Source organism: Neolamprologus multifasciatus, chromosome 16, assembly GCF_963576455.1.
Source record: "Neolamprologus multifasciatus chromosome 16, fNeoMul1.2, whole genome shotgun sequence".
Lineage (NCBI taxonomy): Eukaryota > Metazoa > Chordata > Actinopteri > Cichliformes > Cichlidae > Neolamprologus > Neolamprologus multifasciatus.
Window position 1 is genome coordinate 17438651 of NC_140454.1, and position 20164 is coordinate 17458814.

The following is a 20164-nucleotide window of genomic DNA, read 5'->3' on the forward strand; positions in this document are numbered from 1 at the left end:
CATGCTTTCCTGTTGTGCATTTAGAGATGCTCTTTTGCATTATCTTGGTTTTAAGAGTGTTTATTTAAGTTACTATTACCTTATCAGTTCAAAGCAGTCTGACCATTCCCCTCTGACCTCTGACATCAAAAGACACTTTTGCCAAGAGAACTGCTGCTCATGGGATTTTTTCCCCCCCCAAACAATTCTCTGTAAACACTAGAGATGGTTTTGGGAAAACCCAGCAGTTTGGGAAATACTCTGACCAGTCACTAACCCCGTGACATTCAAAGCCATTTAAATCACCTTTTTTCCCCTATTCTGATGCTCAGTTTGAAGTTCCGCAGGTCATCTAGGACTATGGCCACATGGTGCTGCCTTGTGATTGACTGATTAGATGTTTGTGATTAGTGGCCGGTGAGTGTATATACATTATTGAACTGATGCTGTGCTACTGCATCAACAATGCTAACAGGCTGTTATACAGTTTGACCAGGAATGACTACCTCAGGATTCTGTCTAATAAGTAAAGCTTTGACAGAAGCCTTTGTGAATAGAAAAAACAGAGCACTATAACAGTCAGCCAGAACATAATGACAACCTAAGTAGTTTAGCTGTGTAAATACCACCCATGATCCATTGTGTTATTAAATGGTAAATGGCCTGTATTTTTATAGCGCTTTACTAGTCCCTAAGGACCCCAAAGCGCTTTACACATCCAGTCATTCACCCATTCACACACACATTCACAAACTGGTGATGGCAAGTTACATTGTAACCACAGCCACCCTGGGGCGCACTGACAGAGGCGGACACTGGCGCCACCGGGCCCTCTGACCACCACCAGTAGGCAATGGGTGAAGTGTCTTGCCCAAGGACACAACGACCGAGACTGTCCAAGCCGGGGCTCGAAACCGGCAACCTTCCGATTACAAGGCGAACTCCCAACTCTTGAGCCACGATTGCATATTAAGCATAACATAAGTGATAGCTTAGACATATCAACATTGTCAGTTCTGTTGGATAACTGCTTAAGGACAGTGATTAAACAGACTGTATAATGTAGATTTTCTCTCTTTAATTGCACTTAGTTGGATAAGCAGATTCCTGCCATGGCCATGTCAGGTTAATATTAACCTTTTGCATATATTAATTTGACTGCAGATTGCCATGATATGCCAATATGATTTTTTGCATTTTATAATTTCAGACTTCCTTATGTGTTTGGACTTTCTTCTCATTTTCAGATCTAATAAGGCAATTAATAAAACTATTGTACCATGGCATCTGGTATGTTGCCAGATCTTGATCTAATATGGGGAGAAAAAGGTTCACAATATGGTGTTTATTACTACTTTTGTCAATTTGTTTCTAGTATTTAGTTGGTTTTGCACTTGGAAACACCTGCATGCCATAGAACTGTAAACATTACAAAAGAATAGGGTGGTGCATAGTTGTGAATAGAGACTTACGTAGTCTTGATGGGGGCTTGGGAAGTTGATTTTTAGCCAACATTTCCCAGTGTGTCAGAGCTACCTGACAGTACCCTCTCCTTCTTTATTTAAGTAGACTGTATTTACTTTGCAGCTGGGTTCAATATCCTGTCGAGCTTTGTGATCTGACTCCCAGCAACCCACTCTCCCTGCCTGACATTTTCATTACAGAAATGTGGGCTATGGTGGAAGTAGCGACTCTGCTGTGGGGTATGCTCATTGAGTTGTGGTTAACATGCTGCCATGGCAACTCCTATTCATTCACTGTGGGATAGAAATGTTTTTAATCGCCCTGTACTACACAAACAGTCTGACTGCAAAAGTATTGACCTAGCAGCCATATATCTGTAAATTTCTTTTGTCAAGGAAGGCAAAGCACATGGACACAAATCAACTTTCAGTGTCCCAGTAGACATTTGGTCTCTTACCTCAAGAAAAAAATAAAAAGGGAAATGGACTGGTTCCTATATAGCACCTATTTACTCAAGTTGAGCACTCAAAGTGTTTCTTACTTTTCTCTCTGATATTCTCACACATGCCAATGGATGCATCGGGGAAACTCGGGGTTCAGAATCTTGACATATGGACTGGAGAAGCCAGGAATTGCTCCAGTGGCAGACGACCTATTCTGCCACCTCATCTACTGCTGCCCTTCTGTTGTTGGATGTTTACAGTTAACAGATACTCACAGACTGGCATAAATCCCTATTCTAATGAATGCACATATAAGAGCTTTCTTATCGTGTGTAAGTATTAGCTTAAATACGAAAGCCAAACTGGTGAAAACCAGCCCAAAGAACACTTCGCAGAAAAATGTGACAATTGTAATTCTACTGCGGAAATGAGTACGAGTAGACTGTGTTTTTTGGCTGGGGTCACCATGTGCTAAGCTTTAACATCATTCTGGGTGTGAGGTTATAGCTTTATGCTAGCTTGTTTTTTGTAGATCGTTGTAGAGCTGGTGTAGAGCTTGTGTTAGCAGCAGTGGATAGATTTGTCTGCCTGGGCACAATATACATTTTACCATCATGCCATTATCCTGTTCATATCTATCTCCCTATGCAAATACTGAAATCTGATGATTGTAGGGCAAAGGGCATATTTGTCTTTGTTTTTTCCTTCTGATTAGCCAGTATAATTGATGAATTTGATTGAAATGTTAATATTGAAAAAAAAAATAGATCTGCAAACAGTGCTTAAAGAAATCAGGGCAACCATGTACCACAAACAATATGCTGACACTATACCCAGTTTCCCCGAAGCATGTGTTGCATATATTGATACTGATACATTCTAGGCAACATATAGTCTAAGACTGATGTATTTTTTGGAAGTAAATTATCTGCCAGTCCAATACTACTGGTCAACTGATATATTGGTATTATTTAATGGACATTGTTGTGAAGATAATTAATCATCTAAATGTAGACAGTGTTAATACAGTTTATACAGAATTGTTGTTTTGGGGACTTTGTGACGGTGCAGTTTGCTTATTGTTATTAACACTGGACACATAGCAACCTGGACATGTGTCTGTGGTTACCTGACATATAAATCTAAAATTCCTTCTACATCTGGTTTGATGTCCAGAAAAAATTGACTGGTTAGCTGCTAAATATTTTACTGGTTTCATCAGCAAGTCACTAATCTGGTTAGTTGCTGCTGCTTGATGCCGAATGAGTTATTGGTACTGTAAAAACATTCTTTCTAACAGCGTTAAATGTATTAAATAAAGATGGGAAATCAGGCATAGGCCCAGATGTGGGATTCAAAACGTGAACAGACAGTGACCTGGATGTCCTGAGGCTGTACAACATCCTGTCATACGCATGTGGATCTGATTGTAAAAAGGTTGCGGCTTGTTTGCGTTTTTCCACAGACAGTGTGTTGTGATGACTGGGCTCCGTTTCACAAGGCACAAGAGCACATAGGATCAAACAGACTCATCTAGGTCACTTCATTTCCCTCATGTTTAGCTGCCATTGATTTCCTTTAAAGCTTGATACACATGCATCGCCCTGACCTGCTGGATAGCCAACAGTGGCCTGTGAGTGAAGTGATGAATTGTCAACTGAAACGTTACAGCAGTGCAGATTTAAAAAAAAAAAAAAAAAAAAACCCTCAGTGGCACCGAGCAAACTGTTCCTTTTCCTCATGTGCTTTGCATTGCAGTTGTTTTTGAAGGAAGTGCATTAACCACAAGAAAATGTTTTGAAAGTTGTTTTGAACAGATGTGCTGGGACTGCCTGCACATTTCCTTTTGTAGCAATGATGATGAAACATCGTTATTTAGAAAATTTAAATTGTAATTGATTACAAAATGATTGTGGCAGACCAGTAATAAGTTCAGAGTATGTGCTGCCTCTTGGGTAATGTGCCCATGGATGAATGGATGATTAATGTAACGAATCATCTCATAATTAATTTTTCTTTGATTCGTATTCCACAAGTGAAACACGCTCCCTTTCATGGAAGTGGGGTCTGATGCTGATATTAATTCATTTCATTGCCTTTCAAAGTGAAATGATTTGGAATAAAACATGATGCTGAATAACACCCGTTTTTTTTTGTTTGTTTTTTTTTTTTTTGCACAGGTTGCTTTGAGTGCTGCATCAAATGTTTAGGCGGCGTGCCCTATGCATCTCTGGTGGCTACGATCCTCTGCTTCTCTGGTGTCGCCCTATTCTGTGGATGTGGCCATGTGGCCCTCACTGGCACTGTGACCATCCTGGAAAACCACTTCTCCAAGGTCACCAGCGATAATGCCATGCTCACTGACATGTAAGTGGCCTCATACTCTGTGTGCTCTAAATAGCTGCATCAAATGTTTGCCAGAGTCTGACAAATGGATTACTTACTTGGCAGTTAGTCTGATTTTTTTTCTCTTTTAATATTATTTCCCCTTTAATATCAGATGTATTGTACGTCATGCTCACTGGTAAAAGTGTCTCTGCATAAGCATTGCAGTAAACACAAGTCCAAACCATAAGACGGATGGCTCTTTTAATGAGGTTGACTTTATGTAGGCTATTTTTAGATGACGTTGTCTCCCACATTTACCTTATACTTGAGAGCAGTCCTAATATGGACCCTTTTTTACAATGCAGTCCATTAGTCCTGACAATAAAAGACGAATAACATAAAACAGGACTGCACATATGTTTTGTGTTTGGGTGGATTTAGAGTGCACTGTTTAATTTAAGTCGTCCTCAGTCTGTCTCTTGGTAGATGATTTGCAGAGACACGCATCACCTGTTGTCTCCACATTTGGGCTTATTGTCTGTCTACACTGAGAAACTGTCTGTCACAACAACAAAGATGAACCTTCTCTGTATAGAATGCATGCATATGCATTGTATGGAGCTATTTTTTTTTTTTAGCTTTTTTTTCTTTTCTTTTTTTTAAAGGCCGGTTTTGGCCAACGTTTTGAAACTTATCCCAGCTTTACTGGCACAAATAAACTCATATGTAATATTTCCTTTAACAGAATACAGCTGATGCAGTATGTCATCTACGGCATTGCTTCATTTTTCTTCCTCTATGGGATCATTCTGCTTGCTGAGGGTTTCTATACAACTAGCGCAGTCAAGGAACTGCACAGCGAGTTCAAGACCACCATCTGTGGACGATGCATCAGTGGAATGGTATGTAAATACCACCACACTTTTTTCTTTTTTTTTTTTAAATAGAGCACACTTTAAAAAAGGTTTAATGACACTGTGACATTCCTGTGTCTTTAGTTTGTGTTCCTCACATATATCTTGGGTGTGGCATGGCTCGGTGTGTTTGGCTTCTCTGCTGTGCCCGTCTTCCTCTTCTACAACATGTGGTCTACCTGTGCTGCCATGAAGTCTCCAATGGCAAACTTCACAAACATTGATTCCATCTGCGTGGATGCCCGTCAGTATGGTGAGAGAACGGCACCGTTTTTCTTCATTGAGATACACTCAGTGAATAGCTTCCTGTTAGTATACAGACCAATACCGTATTATACACACCACTGTTACTCATTATAGGCAAATCAGGTCTGTGTGGGGCCTCATTATCATTAAAGAGGTCCTAAAAGGTTCATTTATGCAGTTATTTACAAGAAAAAGTTAAGTGGACAGTTCTGATAAAAAAATAAGCCAAATGATACCTTTATTATTTTTGTTTTAGTCTACAAAGTTTAGACTAACTGACAAATAAATGCATAAAATAGTATAGCCTACTCATACATACTCTCAAATAGCACATGATAGCTATATAATTTATATATAGGTTACCCCCAGGGTTATAATACGTTTCCATTATAACGTTAAGTGCACAAGTTGAGCCTAATGACTGCTGTCTTTGCAGTTGTTATGATGGTGAGGAAATCCTCATGTTTAAAGTTGAGCATGTCTCTGAAACACTGAATTGTTATCAGCTTAGTAGTACTGCAGCTCGGTGTTGTGTTTCTTAGGTTTGATCATGATTTGCATGAGACAAGGCTACTATTGGTTGCAGGTGTAAAGGTGCTTTTTAATTTTATGACAGGAATTATCCCGTGGAATGCCACACCAGGCAAGGCCTGTGGATCAACGCTAGGTGATATCTGCAACACCAATGAGGTAAGGCATGCTTGTGCAAACATCACTCATCCCAGAAGTGGCACGCAGACCAGGGTGACATAGGATTTTGTTTATTGAAGACTAAACACTGTTAACGCTGCCTGTCTTTTTTCAGTTCTACCTGTCTTATCACCTGTACATCGTAGCGTGCGCCGGGGCAGGAGCCACTGTCATCGCTCTGGTAAGCTTCCGTTTGGTCTCTCCATCCTCACGTTTTAGTCCATCTTCACATGGTTTGTATTAGCAGGTCATGTGTCCAGTGCTTTTCTTCTCATTCCCATATGGTTAATGTAGCCAAACCAATGATGATAACATAGTCTTTTCCAAAGCTCCAACTTCATTTTGCTGTTTACCCTCAGCTTAGATGGACATGACCCTATTTTGAACAGTTGTTTTTTTGTGCCATGATTAGGATTTTTTTTTAGAAATGACACTTTTAAAAAAAACTGTTAGAATTCTATAAAATTATACTTCATGATCTTTAACATTTTACTGCTGCAAACTTACTGGCCACTTTACTAACTTGTCACAATATTAGTGACGAGGAGGTCACTGGCATGTACTCTTACCACCTTTTCTGTTCTTTTCCACCAGCTGATCTACATGATGGCTACTACTTATAACTTTGCTGTTTTGAAGTTTAAGAGTCGAGAAGACTGCTGCACTAAGTTTTAAACCGTTTTAGGAACACAGTGCACCATTCAAGGCTGTGCTGAGTAGACACCGTTGCCACTGACAACAGTTGAACTAAAAAAACAACAAAATCTGAGAATAGAAAAAAATCAACCTCTCTCCATTAGTAATCACAAGACATGTAAATAGCTGACTGTATACTTCTCTTAGCATTTGGTATCCAGGGATAATGCTCGTCTGAGGACACCTGATGAGAGTTGTCTTCAGAGTGGGATGATGGTGTTTAGTTGACTGGTTTGTTCTGCTTTCCTTTACACTTACTTATTGAAATATGTCACCACCAGAATTTTTTTTTTTAAATAGAAATGTGCACAGCTAGAAATCCACAATAGTGTTATTTATATTTGTAATTTGTGAAGGCGGTTTTGGCCTGCACAAACCACATGAGTAAGTTAGATTAAAAAAAAAAGACAAACACGCAGTATTAAGAATGCAGTTATTCACCTTCCATAAGCTGGCGAGCTTCAACTCCTGAGACACTTGTAAAACAAGTGTGCAGGTTTTGAAAAAGCTGCCATTCTGAGATCTGATAAATACACTAGACTGCACGTGGCTCATATAGACGTACAACACGAAGTTAAGACACGTGGGCATCTGATGACGAATATTGAAGGTGTTCTCAGGCTTAATATTTTCTGATTGCCAGATTAGCATTTTGGTGTGGATGGATTTTAGTACAAACAATCTGTAAAATGAGCTGTGATGGCGGCAAAAGTGCCTTGTCCTTGTATTTCTTTGGTTTATTTGCTTAGCCTTAAAATCTTTCGGAACCAATGTGTGAAACACAGAAAACCTTCAGTATTATTAATTTTTGGGTCATGAGTTAGATTCTAAACTGAACTAAAATGTTTTATTCAATGTGTTATGCTGATGAGTATTACCACAACCAGCTGTGTATTGTAGATTTCAAAGTAACTGCACATATCGAAAGTAGCACAAATAATGGGTTAGGCCAGTACCGTGCATATAGATCTGCATGAGGCCCTATTACTCGGATTAATTCCATGTATTTTATAAAAAGAAAAAAAAGAGAAATGATCCTCTTTTAGAGTACAGTATTTTTTTTCTATGAGAGCTGATCCTGATATTGCCCCAGCTACGAAGTTGGCGTTTTGTTTCATACATTTTCCTTTATTCTTTCTCAAAGTGCCATTAAAGAGCCATTTGTTTTTATCTTAACACTGAGCCTGCATGCTTACAGTTTTCAGATACTTTGATCTGTTTATAGTTACTTATACTCCATATTTCATATATTTAAATTTCTCCTAAGTTTTTCAAAGACTGTAGCTTTTACTTTCTTTATAAAATAAACAATCTTTGTTTACAAAAAGAATCCCCACCTGGTCTATTTATTATATATCCTACAGCTCAGATTTGCAAATTTCAGAATCTTGTGCTTTGCACTAACCTAAGCTTTTACAGCTCTGCTCATTTTGCATGTGCAGCCTCTCGCTATCTTCCTCCACTCATCACCTCATCTTTTAAGTGTCATTTCTGTAGTATTGTGTGTAGCGAGGTAATAACGCCGAGTATTAGTAATGATTGTAACAGCACTGTTACAATACCCGTAACATTTCTTTTTCCACAGTGTCCTTTTTTTTTTTTTTTTTTTAAAAAGCATAACTTTACCTTTGTGTATGTCTGTAATGTCTGTAATGTACGTACTGTAGCTCTGACTCCTGTAGCTTGCTTTGCATCTTTGACATGCTCACCGGCCATCCACCTCACCCTTCTCTTCCAGATCCACTTCCTCATGATTCTCTCAGCAAACTGGGCCTACCTTAAGGATGCCAGTCATATGCATGCCTACCAAGACATCAAAATGAAGGAAGAGCGGGAGCTGCAGGACATCACCTCACGCTCAAAGGAATGCCTCAATTCCTACACATAAGGATATTTCAAGCTTACAATCCACACGCACACATACATAAGCACATATACTTACAATAACAGACACTGTGGCCAACCACTGTGGGCCCTCTGGACCAAGGCGACTCTCAGCTAAAATAACATGCCAACTGACACTGTGCAGTACTAACCAGGCTCCTAACAGACTAATGCATCAGTGTTGCTTTCTGCACTAATTGTTTCACAACTGCTCTGTGAAGTTTCATTCATGCTAATTTTTATTTTTCATTTTCTGTAGGGAAGAGTGATCTGAGTTCTGATGTTCGTGTGTTTGTTGTTTTCTTTGGTTTTTTTGCTGGTGAAGCTTGTGACATTGCACTATTCCTACACAGCACACCAGTGTTTCACAGTCTTGCTCGATCCTTCTTTAGTTTTCAGCTAAGGAAGATGAAACATTTTGGTTTTTGTTCTGTTTTGCAGATGTATTATACAAATGAACGGCCTTACATCCAGTCTGAGTTGTGCGTCACACTATACTGACCTTTTTAGGGAAAGTAAACTATTGCACCAGATTCCTTTATAAAATAGTTGGTAATACATGCACTATAAATCTGTAATCCTTGATGATTATGAATTTACTTGCATTTCCATCTCAGTTGGTGATTGTCTGAATGTTGTTCATTAGTTATAGATTTTTCTTGTACAGCTACATAAGTCATGGCCTACATTACCTCTACCTCAGGTGAGCACTAGAGCTTATGGACAAACAATTCCCCATTGCAAGGTGTAAAAGAAACCAATTCCAGTTGTAAAAAGATGTCTCAAAGACATAGTAGATAGGTTTGTGTAGCTACACATGCACAACAGTTCAACTGATTCACAGTACTATAGACTTTGGATAATGCTACAAGAAAAACTTACTCTGACCTGTATGTATTTATTTAGGCACATAGGAGGAAAAAACAAAAACGTCAGTACTTGCCAATGAAGAGTTGTGATGGCTAATAATATAGCAGTGATTATCTGCAACATGTACAATATGATCAAAAATGACTTGATTTAAAGGAAATCCTATTAATAAGCATAACTATGTCCCATGTGTTTGTTACAATTTGAAAACAGAACTGAAGTTCAGTTAAATTTATTACAAGTCAAAATTTTTCATTTCTTCTTACCTTTTTTCATAATTTTCTATAATTGTATATTAATGTGCAATTTTCACAATGTTAAAATAACAACTTGTAATCTGTATTAGCTGAGTTACAGGGATAATTTGAGCTGTTACTTTGTTGTATAAAGACGACCACTTCTGTGGTGACCTGTGATGTACAGTTATGTATACTGACTTCAGTAGTAGGCAGTGTTTGCCCATTTCCTGTTTTTCTAACAGAATATAAAGCTATGTAGCACATTAGTTATAGATCTTTTTTTAGGTTCTTTTAATCACTTGAGAAGTATACTTTATTGTTTTGTTGCCTGATAGTATGCCTGTATTTTCTATGTATGTCAAGGGCTTCCTCATGATTAACTGATACTTAACTTTCCAACTGTCAAGTAACAATTAGCCACAACAACAGTCCTTTAAACAGTTGTATAAAATTATAAATGGTAAATTCAGCCAAAGTATGAATGCCAGTGTTAAACGGTATCTGTTTGATACAGTGGTACAGACCCTACAGTGCTTTATGTAGGACTGGCAATAGGTGTGCAGTGGTCGAGCGGATAGATGACAGATGTACATGAAGCTAATGTACGTCACATCTTGTCTTTGTATGTTGTGTTTCCTGTTAAATGAACCAAAAAAGTAAATACAAGGCTATCTATCAATCACCAGGAGGACAGTAATCAGTTAAAAGAAAAAACAAACAAATAAACAAAAACCATCCTGTCTGACTGAAAACCCCTTTATGAAACAACTTCACCGGCCTGTTGACTGTTTTTATGAAAATAAATAAAAATGTTTTTTCTTAAAAAAAAGTTCTTCCAATTGTGGTGCTTTTGTTCTTTGCATGATATAATTTATTGGTATACAGATTTAAAAAATGCATTTATTTGAATTTCATACAAAAAAGAAAACATGTAGGACTGATAAGCAAATTCTTGAAATATCTGTTTTTATACACTTCAGATTATGATGCCACAAACTGATGGTCAGCTCACCAAAAATCATCATCTTCATCCTTGTGTGAATATGCTGCAATGCTGAGACAAAATTGAGTTTATTAGTGAAAGCCTCGAGGGACAGGGAAAAAAAAAAAAAAAGTAAAACAGTTTAAAATTAACAACATGAATCCAGAACAACAAAAAAAACCCTCAAGTATAAAGTAGGACCATGATAAACCACAAAAGCAATTAAATGTTATTGAAAGAGGCTTATGTATGTATTAAAGTCCTGCACAGCTTTTGAATTAGAAAGCGGAAATGGTTTGTCTAGCCAAGTCAACGGTTTTAATTTACCTGTCTTCTTTATCCTCAGACAAACTCTTGGCCTCTGGGCTTGCATATTCTGCCTCTTCTCTTCGAGAGCTCTGTAGAAAAAAACAATCCCAAAGAACTCCAGTCTGCATCGAGTCTCCTGTTTAATTTGTACAGAAGCCTCAGACAAACGTGCATGCAACTCACCTGTGCATGTTGCTTCTCTCTTGCTTCCAAGACCATCTTCATGTATTTGTCCAGTGGATTTTCACTTTTAGACTCATATTTCTCTCCACTGATTTCTTCATCTATTCCTTTCTTAACCCCGGTTTCTTCTTCTTCTTTCTGTTTTGGATTTTCCACCTCTTGTAAAAGCTGATTAGAATGGGATGTTATCACATTAAACATTCATTTAAGGTCGCCTTTTATGAGAAGTTTAGATAGTTTAGCTTATAAAGAAGATTTCTGCAGGAAGTGGGTCTGAGATAATCATTACCATCTCTTTCTCTAGTCGCTCAAGTTCTTGCAGTTCTCTCTCTCTGGCTTCTTCTTGCTCCCTTTGTCTTTTTTCTTCTCTTTCTTTCTGCTCTCTTTCCCACCTTTGTTCTTCATCTTCTTTCTTTTCAGATTCACCCAAACTTTGTGGGACTTCTAGAAACGACATGAGTCATCCTTTGTCAATTTGATCCTTTGGGTTTAAAAAGCAGTTTACTGAAAATTGGCGGCAAAATGAGCCAACTGATTTTTACAGTTTGACTTATGATGTACAGTAGAAAAAAGGCTTGTATTGTCATTGGAAGTCAAGCAAGATTATGAATCGTTGATGGGAGAACTAAGACTCACCCGTTTGGCCCTGTGAGTCTATTAGGTCTTTTGGGAGGTCTTGTGGGTGGGGGGCAGCAGGGGCCTCCTCAGAGAGAGGGACAGCAGTGTCCAGGAGAAGCTCTGGAATGTGGCCGGGCTCTGGAGGGAGACATGCACAAAGAGATCTTTTATGCTCCACCATAATGCAACAGGGCCAGAGGACCAGCACAGAATACATAATCAGCGGTCCTTCATCTTCACCATTGTGCAGGGCCACTGAAAGGCCAGTCACACACTCATTAAAAAACAGCCATCCAAAAATTCTAGGCCGCCATACTGGATACATTACACATTTTGTTACATTAGTGATTAAACACTATCAACATATAGTTAATCATTTTCTAGAAATATATTCTAGTGACAGATGGAGCAAACAGAAATTAATCACACAGTACACTTTTCAGCACTCGCATCGTGCACAGCAGTCATGGAATTAAAATAAACAGCACATAAACTATGAGTGTTTATCCTGGGATACAGTGAAGATTTTCCAGTATAAGAGGAGAGCTATACTTCTACAATAGATCCCCAGGGAACTTGTCATCTCCACTGAATGTCTTGTAGCTAGTCAAACAGCATGAAGCACTACAATAAAAGAACTTTATGTTCTAACAGTTTAAAAGTTCCCCTTTGATCACAATTTATGGCCCAGAACCTCTTCCTCAACAGCAATGAAGCAACCAGACTGCTGAAGCTCAAAGTCGGTTGTATGAGTCACGTACACTGCAAACGTTGGCTTCAGAAATACATGACCACATTCTATTTGATTATGCTTTAAACAATAAGGGGAAAATACTAAACAAAGAACAACACTGAGTACCTGATAATCCTCCAGTGAGATCTTCAAGGCTTATCTTCTCAGGCTGTGGGGAAGACTCTGAGCTGGAGAAGACTTGCTGTAGCTTTGGTGGACTGAAGGACACAGTGGCAACATAGGCATTGGTATTAACTGTCTCATCATAAAATGTATGCAAAACACTGCACTGTCCTTGAAAGTGATGCCAGATGGTACCTGGAATGGTCGCGTGCTGTGCTCCTGAGCTGAGGACTGCGAGGTGGACTGAGCTCGGAGGACAAGTCCTCTGAGGTCACCACCTCATTGTGGAGGGCAGGAGAGAGCTGCCTGTCAGACGACAGCTGTGGAAGAAGGACTGCAGACACGACTGGCCCTAACAGCAGGAAGGACTTAATATTAAAAAACACATCTGAGGTAGAAACGTGCTCAGAGACTGATATGTAAAGATCTGGACAGACTGATCTGAATTTTCAAATAATTTCCATAGAAAATATACAGTTTACATGCATGTGTGCAGCATATAAGCACTGAGAACATAAATCATTATTCAGTTTTTTGACATATTACCTTCTGTAAGCTCTCTTTGAAGATTATTCTTGAAGGAAGATTGTGTTGTAGGGGATGGGTGCTTGGATGGAGCCAAGCTTTCATCTGGAGCGTTTCCATTTTTTAGGAACAAAGGCTCGGTCAGTGAATAGAGACTGTGGTCAACAAAACATGTGGCCTGTGGCTGGTTATGATCTTCTGAGAAGGTAACTCTTGATTGTGCAGATGGTAAAGTCTTTCTGGTGCCATTGGAGGGGGATTGGTTAGACTGAGGAGACAGTGGTCTGTGTGAGATCTTTGGTTTGTGGGCTAAGTGACTGTGTGAACGGAGAGGGTCGTGTTTTCTAAGAGGAGAGTCAGGGGAATGAGAAGGATGTGGTTGTAGTGGGGAAAAAGGTCTTGGGGGAAGCATGTGTGAGATGGTGGAGCGCACTGCCCTCTGCTGGTAGTTCCTGTAAGCTTCCTCTAAAGTCTCAGCCTCCCTCTGCAGCTCCTTGATCCGAGTCTTAGCTTCAGCTACCAGCTCCAAATCAGAATCTGGTACATCACTCCAAGGCGATTTGCTTCCTCCCAGATTGCCATCTATTTCACAAACATCATAACCCACCCTGGCCCTCAGCAGAGTTCTGTCCACATAGAGGTCAGGAGGAACCAGCTTGTCAGCGCCGAGCTCTAGCACAGAGCGATCAACAAGAGATGGTTTGGGATTACGCAGCACCTCATTTTCAAGAGCTGCCAGGATTACATGAGTCACACAAAAGGAAGAGAAAGGGGAAAAGCAAACAAGATGAATGTTGAGTACTACTACAGAATACCATCCACCATGAAAAATCAGAGAAAAACCCCCAAAGCTAATTAGAAATAATTACATGGGGCTACACCAAAAATAGGCAGTTAATACTGTAGTGTTGATTTCTTTCTTGCTTTTACTCAGTTTTCTATAAGACTATCAAAAATACAAATAAAAGGATGAATCAATATGTGCAATGTGTAACTGTGTACAGAACTGTATGAGCTAGAAAAGAAAGAAATCCTGCTTATGAAAAGCAAAAATAAAGTCAACTGTACTTAAAGCAAGATCATCTGATGTGACTAGCCACATTAACATGGATGCCACATCAAAGTGTACCTTGATGAGTTTGGTGAAGCTGCATTTTAATGTCCTCAACATGGTTAGCCATCCACTGGGATTTCTCTTTACACTCTATCAGCTGAGCTTTGAACTGGGCACATTGCTCCATCTGCAGAAAAAAATGGACACAAAAGTGAATGACATGTATATTTTTTGATAACCAGAGATTTGAGGGCATACTGCGAACACAAATTCTTCAAGGTGAAGAAAAAAATTGTTTCCCACAGCAAGGAGCTGTGATGTAGCTGACCTCACTCTGGAGCTGTGCCTGCAGCACCTGTTTCTGGTTGTCAAATTCTTCCGCATCCAATCTGCGAGCACTCTGTAGCCTCTGAAGCTCCAACTGCAAGGATAGTTGCTCTTTGGATGGTTTGCCCAAATCTGAGACAGGATATATAAGACTTAAAACATAACATAAAAGTACAGCTAATTTTCCCCAATGCATTTGTCTTCAGTGGGAAAACTGTCGGATGAAAAAGCATCTGGTTTTGTATGGAGCAGTTCTTGACCAGCATGACATTACAGCACATGGGGCCCATTATCATGTCACTGCCTTTTGTTAGCATTGAGGAGAGAGGCCCACTGCTCCTTTGCCCCATCTTTAGACAAGATGAATACTGTAAGCCTCAGAGAGAGGTAAGATTTTCTTTGCCATGGATAAAAGGACCTCTGTCTCTGCTCCCATTCACTCATCCCCCTTTCCTCATTGGCTGTCTGCAAAGCTACAAACAAGACACAGAGGCCCTACTTTGGCAGGCAAGACACATTCAAGAAGACTCAGCTCAGCCAGAGGCAGTGGGATAAGACTACCAAAAATGCTTCACAGTACACTGCACCTTACACAGTTCACAATGAGCCTATACTCAAGCACTCTGAATGCAACACAGGAACTTCAAGAACTTCGCTTATGGCAAAGACTGCAAATATTCAGACTTACCAAAACTAGGATTGCATTTTAGACACAATAAATAGTCCCAGACTATAAGATAATCAGATGTGCATTATTATAAACAGAGTATGCCTGATTGTGTTTTTCATGTTTTTAACTGAATAGGGACACTCTCCTGGTAGACACTCGAGAGCAACCGCCACTCTCTACCTGCATGAAGAAGTCGTTTCTCCTCTTGGGCCTCCTCCAGCTGTTTCTTTAGCAGCTGCAGCTGCCCCTGCAGCTCTGCTTTCTCTTTTGTTAAGCGGGGGGTAGTCACTCATGCTCTCCATTCTTTCCCTTAACAGCTCCTTCTGTTGAGCCAGCAGAGAAATCTGCTGCTGTGCTGTGTCTAACTCGATCTGGAAAAAACAAGTCCGCGAGGGATATTAAAAGCATGGGAACCGAATCGCACTGGATGGCATGCATTTATCACAGAATTAAACTGAATGCTAATATAATTATTTATCATTTTGCCTCACGTCCACTGAAAAGGGTGAAGTTAACAAGGATGGATGGATTTGGGTCTTTACCTGCAGCCGCTTCAGCTCTGAGCACGTTTTACTGTGGTCCTCCAATTTGGCATTAATTGCAGCTGACTCCTTTTGGATACGGACAGTTTCCACTGAAAAATACAAAGATGTGAAAGTAGACAAAGCACAGGCAACAGAAAATTGGTCATAAATCCTGCACTGACTGACATACTTGCCTTTGTTTCTGTTCTCACTTTCTGTGAGCTTTTCTGTTCTCTTGATGTAGTCCTCCTTTAGTTCAAGCTGATACCTGATTTAAAGACATAATGAGACATTTAAAAACAGCACTAAAACAAAAACAGTACAAGACAAAGTGACTTGTTGTTCTTTCTACATTACACAAAGCAAATACTTGACCCAGTGATCAACTAGAGATTTGCAAAAGCAATGTTGTCCTCTGTCAAATACATGGTAAAGTCCTCTTGTGTATGTTACTCTATTAATTGCTGTTATTGCTGATAGCTATATTCTTTTGATAAAAAGAAAATCACTTAAGTTAAATAAAGGTTGGTACATTAATTAACTCAGTGTCATTGGAGATATATTTACTGCTTTATTTAGCAGGAAAATATTTGAAATTCACCAACAGGATTACTGTATTGATTTTTATGTCACAGATAATGATGATAATGTATACTGTATAGTATACACACAGTACTGACAGTAAGTACCTGGAAAGTTCATTCTTCAGCCTCTGGTCATACGTGTCCTCCATGGTTTTCACAGCCAGTTCTCTCCTCCTCAGCAGATCTTCAGCTGTCTTGATCTTCTCCTCATGAATTTGACAAGTCCTATTACCATACAAAGACAACAGCAATAACTATGAACCTGTGACCACAATGTAAGAGTGCAGCATCATTTCACTCAGATAAATAGTCATAAAACATTCTTACTTTTCAAAGGCTTCTCTTCTCATCCTCAGCTCATTTTCTCTGCTACGTAGTGTTTCAATTTCCTTCAGCACTGACTGTCTCTCAATGTATACGTTCTTTTCTTCAATCTATAGAGAAGCGAAGTGGAAATAAGAGAATAAGAGATAATTCGTCTATCTTAAATTTAAGGAGAAATAATTTGAATGTAAACTGTAATGCTCAGAACCACCCACAATCAAATTGCAGTGGGATATAGAAGCCTGATGCCAAATCATACATACAGCTCAGGAAATGAGCAGCAAGGTTTGAGGATTGAGAACAATTTAAAAAGATCAAGTGATAGCCAGTAAAAGAAAGTTAAGAAGGCCAGAATCCTCAAACTGACACCAGAACTTTAAGGTGATATTATTAGTAAAATATTCACCTGGGTGTCAGACCTTTGAAATCTTACAATTACATGTTCAAGGTTTATATGAGAAAAAGAGCACCTCATTGTAGCAGCCATTTACCTCTTGCTGTTTTTGCAACCGATCAATAGCATTTTTCTCTCGCTCCATCAGGGCCTTTGTCTTCATTTCATAAGTCCTCTCCAGCTCCTGCTTCAGCCTTTCAAATTCTTTATGAAATTTGGATTTTTCTTCCATCCTCACCTTGGCGATTTCAACTTCTTTAAAATGTTGTATCTACAAAAGAAGATGAAGAAAAAAAAGACAACATTGAGGCGACCCAACCTGAAGGAAAACTATGTGACCAAATAAACCATGTTTGTTCCGAGTGTGTACCTTTAAGTTCATTTCTGTTTCCATCTGCACTTCAATGTCTTTTCTATACGCAGATAGTTTTGACTGTAATGGAAACACTTTGTCCTCATTGTACCCCAAACCCTCGTATTCCCGATCTATTGTTTTCATCTTCTCTACTGTGAATGGAAAGACAGGGAGAACACATTAAAACTCTTTGTTGGAGGGCATGAATATAAAAGGCCAGTCACCGTCAGACATCAGTTCATACCAAGAGACTCTCCATAACTTGATAAACTTGTCTGAGTGTCGGCATCATGGCACAGGTTCCGAGTATAATGATCTGTTAGCTGTGTTAGAAGGCTGATCAGGAACCCTGGTAAATAAAGACATAATAAATCACTGGAGAGACTGGAACAAAAGCAGTTTTATTAGAAGTAGAAGGAACAGGACACTGTACATACCCCTATCATGGTTTTCTTTATTTGAAAACTGTAAGAAAATAATAATGGCGCTGTTATTAATAATTACACTATGTCTTAATACTTACATCAAAAAGATGTTCTAGGTTCAAAATAATTATAATTACCAATGACTTGTAAAGGTTTGATTCAGGGCTTATTTTAAGAAGCTGAAGAATGTCTTCTTTTGTAAAAACCTGCAAAAGTGGATCAGAGACCAGAGTCCTTCATCTCCATCTTGTTGACACCTCAAGCTACATGTACATAAAAAAGTCATACACACCTTGTCTTTAGATAATCCGCTTTCAGGATAGAACACAGAAAGTGTGTACTCATACCCTGAGTTCTGGAGATGATCTGCCACTATGCTGTTACAGGCTGAAACTAAAATGGGTTCATGTTTCACATGTGCTGCCCTGGGAACTGGTTCTTGGCCTGCCAAAGCTGGGTACTTTAACTCCTGGATGAGCTGATTTCGCAGCTGTGCCTAAATTAGATCCGAGTAGTCAAAGAGAAGGATGAAGACCAAACACTGGACATTTCTACAGTGCTGTGAAAAAGTATTTGGCCCCTTTGATTAACTGTGATTTAACACCTTTTTTTGTAAAGTTGAGTTCAATTTCACTATCCACACCCTGGCTGATTACTGGCAGACCTGTTGAATCAAGTAATCACTCAAACAGAAGCTGTCTCACAAAGTGAAGTAAGCTAAAAGATCCCAAAAAGCAACACATCATGCAACATGCTATCAGTGTGGAAAGAGTTACATCACCACTACTAAAGCCAGTCTCACTATCCAATTGTTAGAGCTATAAAAAGTGGTGACCTTTCTGAAGAATGCCCAGCCTAGTAGAATTACTCTAAAAGCAAAATGACAACTCATTCAAGATGTCACTGAGTTCCAAGGTGAAAACCACTGAGCAAAAGGCTCAGCTCACATTTGCCAAAAAAACATATTGATGATCCTCAAGACTTTTGGAGAAAGCGGAATAATGAGACGAAAGTTTCACTTTTTGGAAGGTTTGAGTCCCATTACATCTGGCTTAAAACTAACACAGCATTTCATAAAAAGAACATCATACCAACAGACATGATGGTGGTAGTGTAATGGTCTATGGTCTAAAAAGTCCCGAAGGAAAATGTCTGGCCATCAGTTTATGCCCTGAAGTTCAAGCACACCTGAGTTATGCAGCAGGACGATGATGAGAAACCTGCCAGGAAGTCCACCTCTGGATGCCTCAAAATAATGCCAGATGAATGTTAAATTCTAATTGCTTCGACATAACCTTAAACAGCCCATAAATGCTTAAAACCCTTTCAATGTGGATGAATTTAACAATTGTGCGAAGAAGAGTGCACTATAAGTCCTCCATGGTGATGTGAAAAAAATCGAGAAAGGTAAATACTTTTTCACAGCAATGTATAATAATAACAGCACCGTTATTAACATTGCTTACCTTGAGTGTATCAAGAACTCCTTTACTTTTAAAGGTCTGATAGAGTCTTTTCCTCAGCTCGTCAGGGGATAACGCATCTTCCTTAGAGGAGGACATAGCTGGGATCTTTGCGAGACCTGACATAAAACAAACAGAAGCAGACTATTGGACGACGAGCGTGAGAATAAAAACCTTCGCTTTCACAAACTTTCCCAAGTATTATTGGCTGTTATCAAAATTGTATTCCTCTATCTTCGCAACATGTGCACCATGTGTATCTTAAGAAGAAAATACTCACCTGCCTGACGACCACAAACCTTCGCGTCTCTTTTCTTGTTCTTGAAACATTTAAATCCACCGTCAACGGAAAAGCTTGGTTTCGTGCATGCGCACAATTATGACGTCACGTCGAAAAACCAAAAACGTATTTATTATAATTTAATTATATGCATTCAGTGTTTCATATAGCATTTCTAAAAGTGCATTAGAAAATAATCATCATTTAAAAGATTTAGTACAAAAAAGTTTCGCTACTTTATTATGTCATCATTTTGCGACTGCTGTTCTTGCGATCCAGGAAACGCAACTAACAGGTAAACAAACGCCGGTTTTATTCCTTTAAAAACAGATATATGACATACCTTTCTATTGTTTTTATTCATATAATGCTTATATTGGTCTTACAATAGGCATGTAGTTTCTTTAAGCATCCGTGGAGCTCCGCGGTTAGTGCTAGCTTGCTATCCAGAGGGTTTACAGTCATTTTAGGTTACGCTGTTACTATTTGCTACTTATAAATTTGCTTATTTCGTTGTGGAGGGATTAATTTCAGATCA

At 39.1% G+C, this 20164-nt stretch overlaps 2 protein-coding genes across 3 annotated transcripts in view; one reads left to right on the forward strand and one right to left on the reverse strand.

The window, feature by feature from the left end:
- gpm6bb (glycoprotein M6Bb) overlaps nucleotides 1–10582 on the forward strand; it is a 29353-nt gene extending 18771 nt beyond the window's left edge. The window contains exons 2-7 of one of the 2 annotated variants that reach the window (XM_085136635.1): nucleotides 4067–4253; nucleotides 4960–5116; nucleotides 5213–5381; nucleotides 5991–6064; nucleotides 6180–6245; nucleotides 8499–10582. In XM_085136635.1, the coding sequence (XP_084992761.1) occupies nucleotides 4067–4253; nucleotides 4960–5116; nucleotides 5213–5381; nucleotides 5991–6064; nucleotides 6180–6245; nucleotides 8499–8648 (803 nt within the window). In that variant the 3' untranslated portion in view covers nucleotides 8649–10582. Of the gene's footprint in view, nucleotides 1–4066; nucleotides 4254–4959; nucleotides 5117–5212; nucleotides 5382–5990; nucleotides 6065–6179; nucleotides 6246–6658; nucleotides 8361–8498 lie in introns of those variants that run through there. The other variant, XM_085136636.1, reaches the window with a different exon arrangement.
- On the reverse strand, nucleotides 177–20152 carry ofd1 (OFD1 centriole and centriolar satellite protein). The gene is given in 25 exon segments (XM_085136604.1): nucleotides 177–10807; nucleotides 11063–11133; nucleotides 11228–11395; nucleotides 11517–11671; nucleotides 11864–11983; nucleotides 12705–12796; nucleotides 12897–13053; nucleotides 13248–13958; nucleotides 14356–14467; nucleotides 14609–14739; nucleotides 15458–15545; nucleotides 15547–15648; nucleotides 15820–15911; nucleotides 15996–16069; nucleotides 16491–16610; nucleotides 16713–16819; nucleotides 17201–17374; nucleotides 17474–17610; nucleotides 17703–17807; nucleotides 17896–17923; nucleotides 18021–18089; nucleotides 18176–18379; nucleotides 19350–19465; nucleotides 19627–19700; nucleotides 20013–20152. Coding segments are annotated over 25 exon segments (3279 nt in total). The 5' UTR covers nucleotides 20039–20152; the 3' UTR covers nucleotides 177–10761.
- Between the last annotated feature and the right edge of the window lie 12 nt (nucleotides 20153–20164).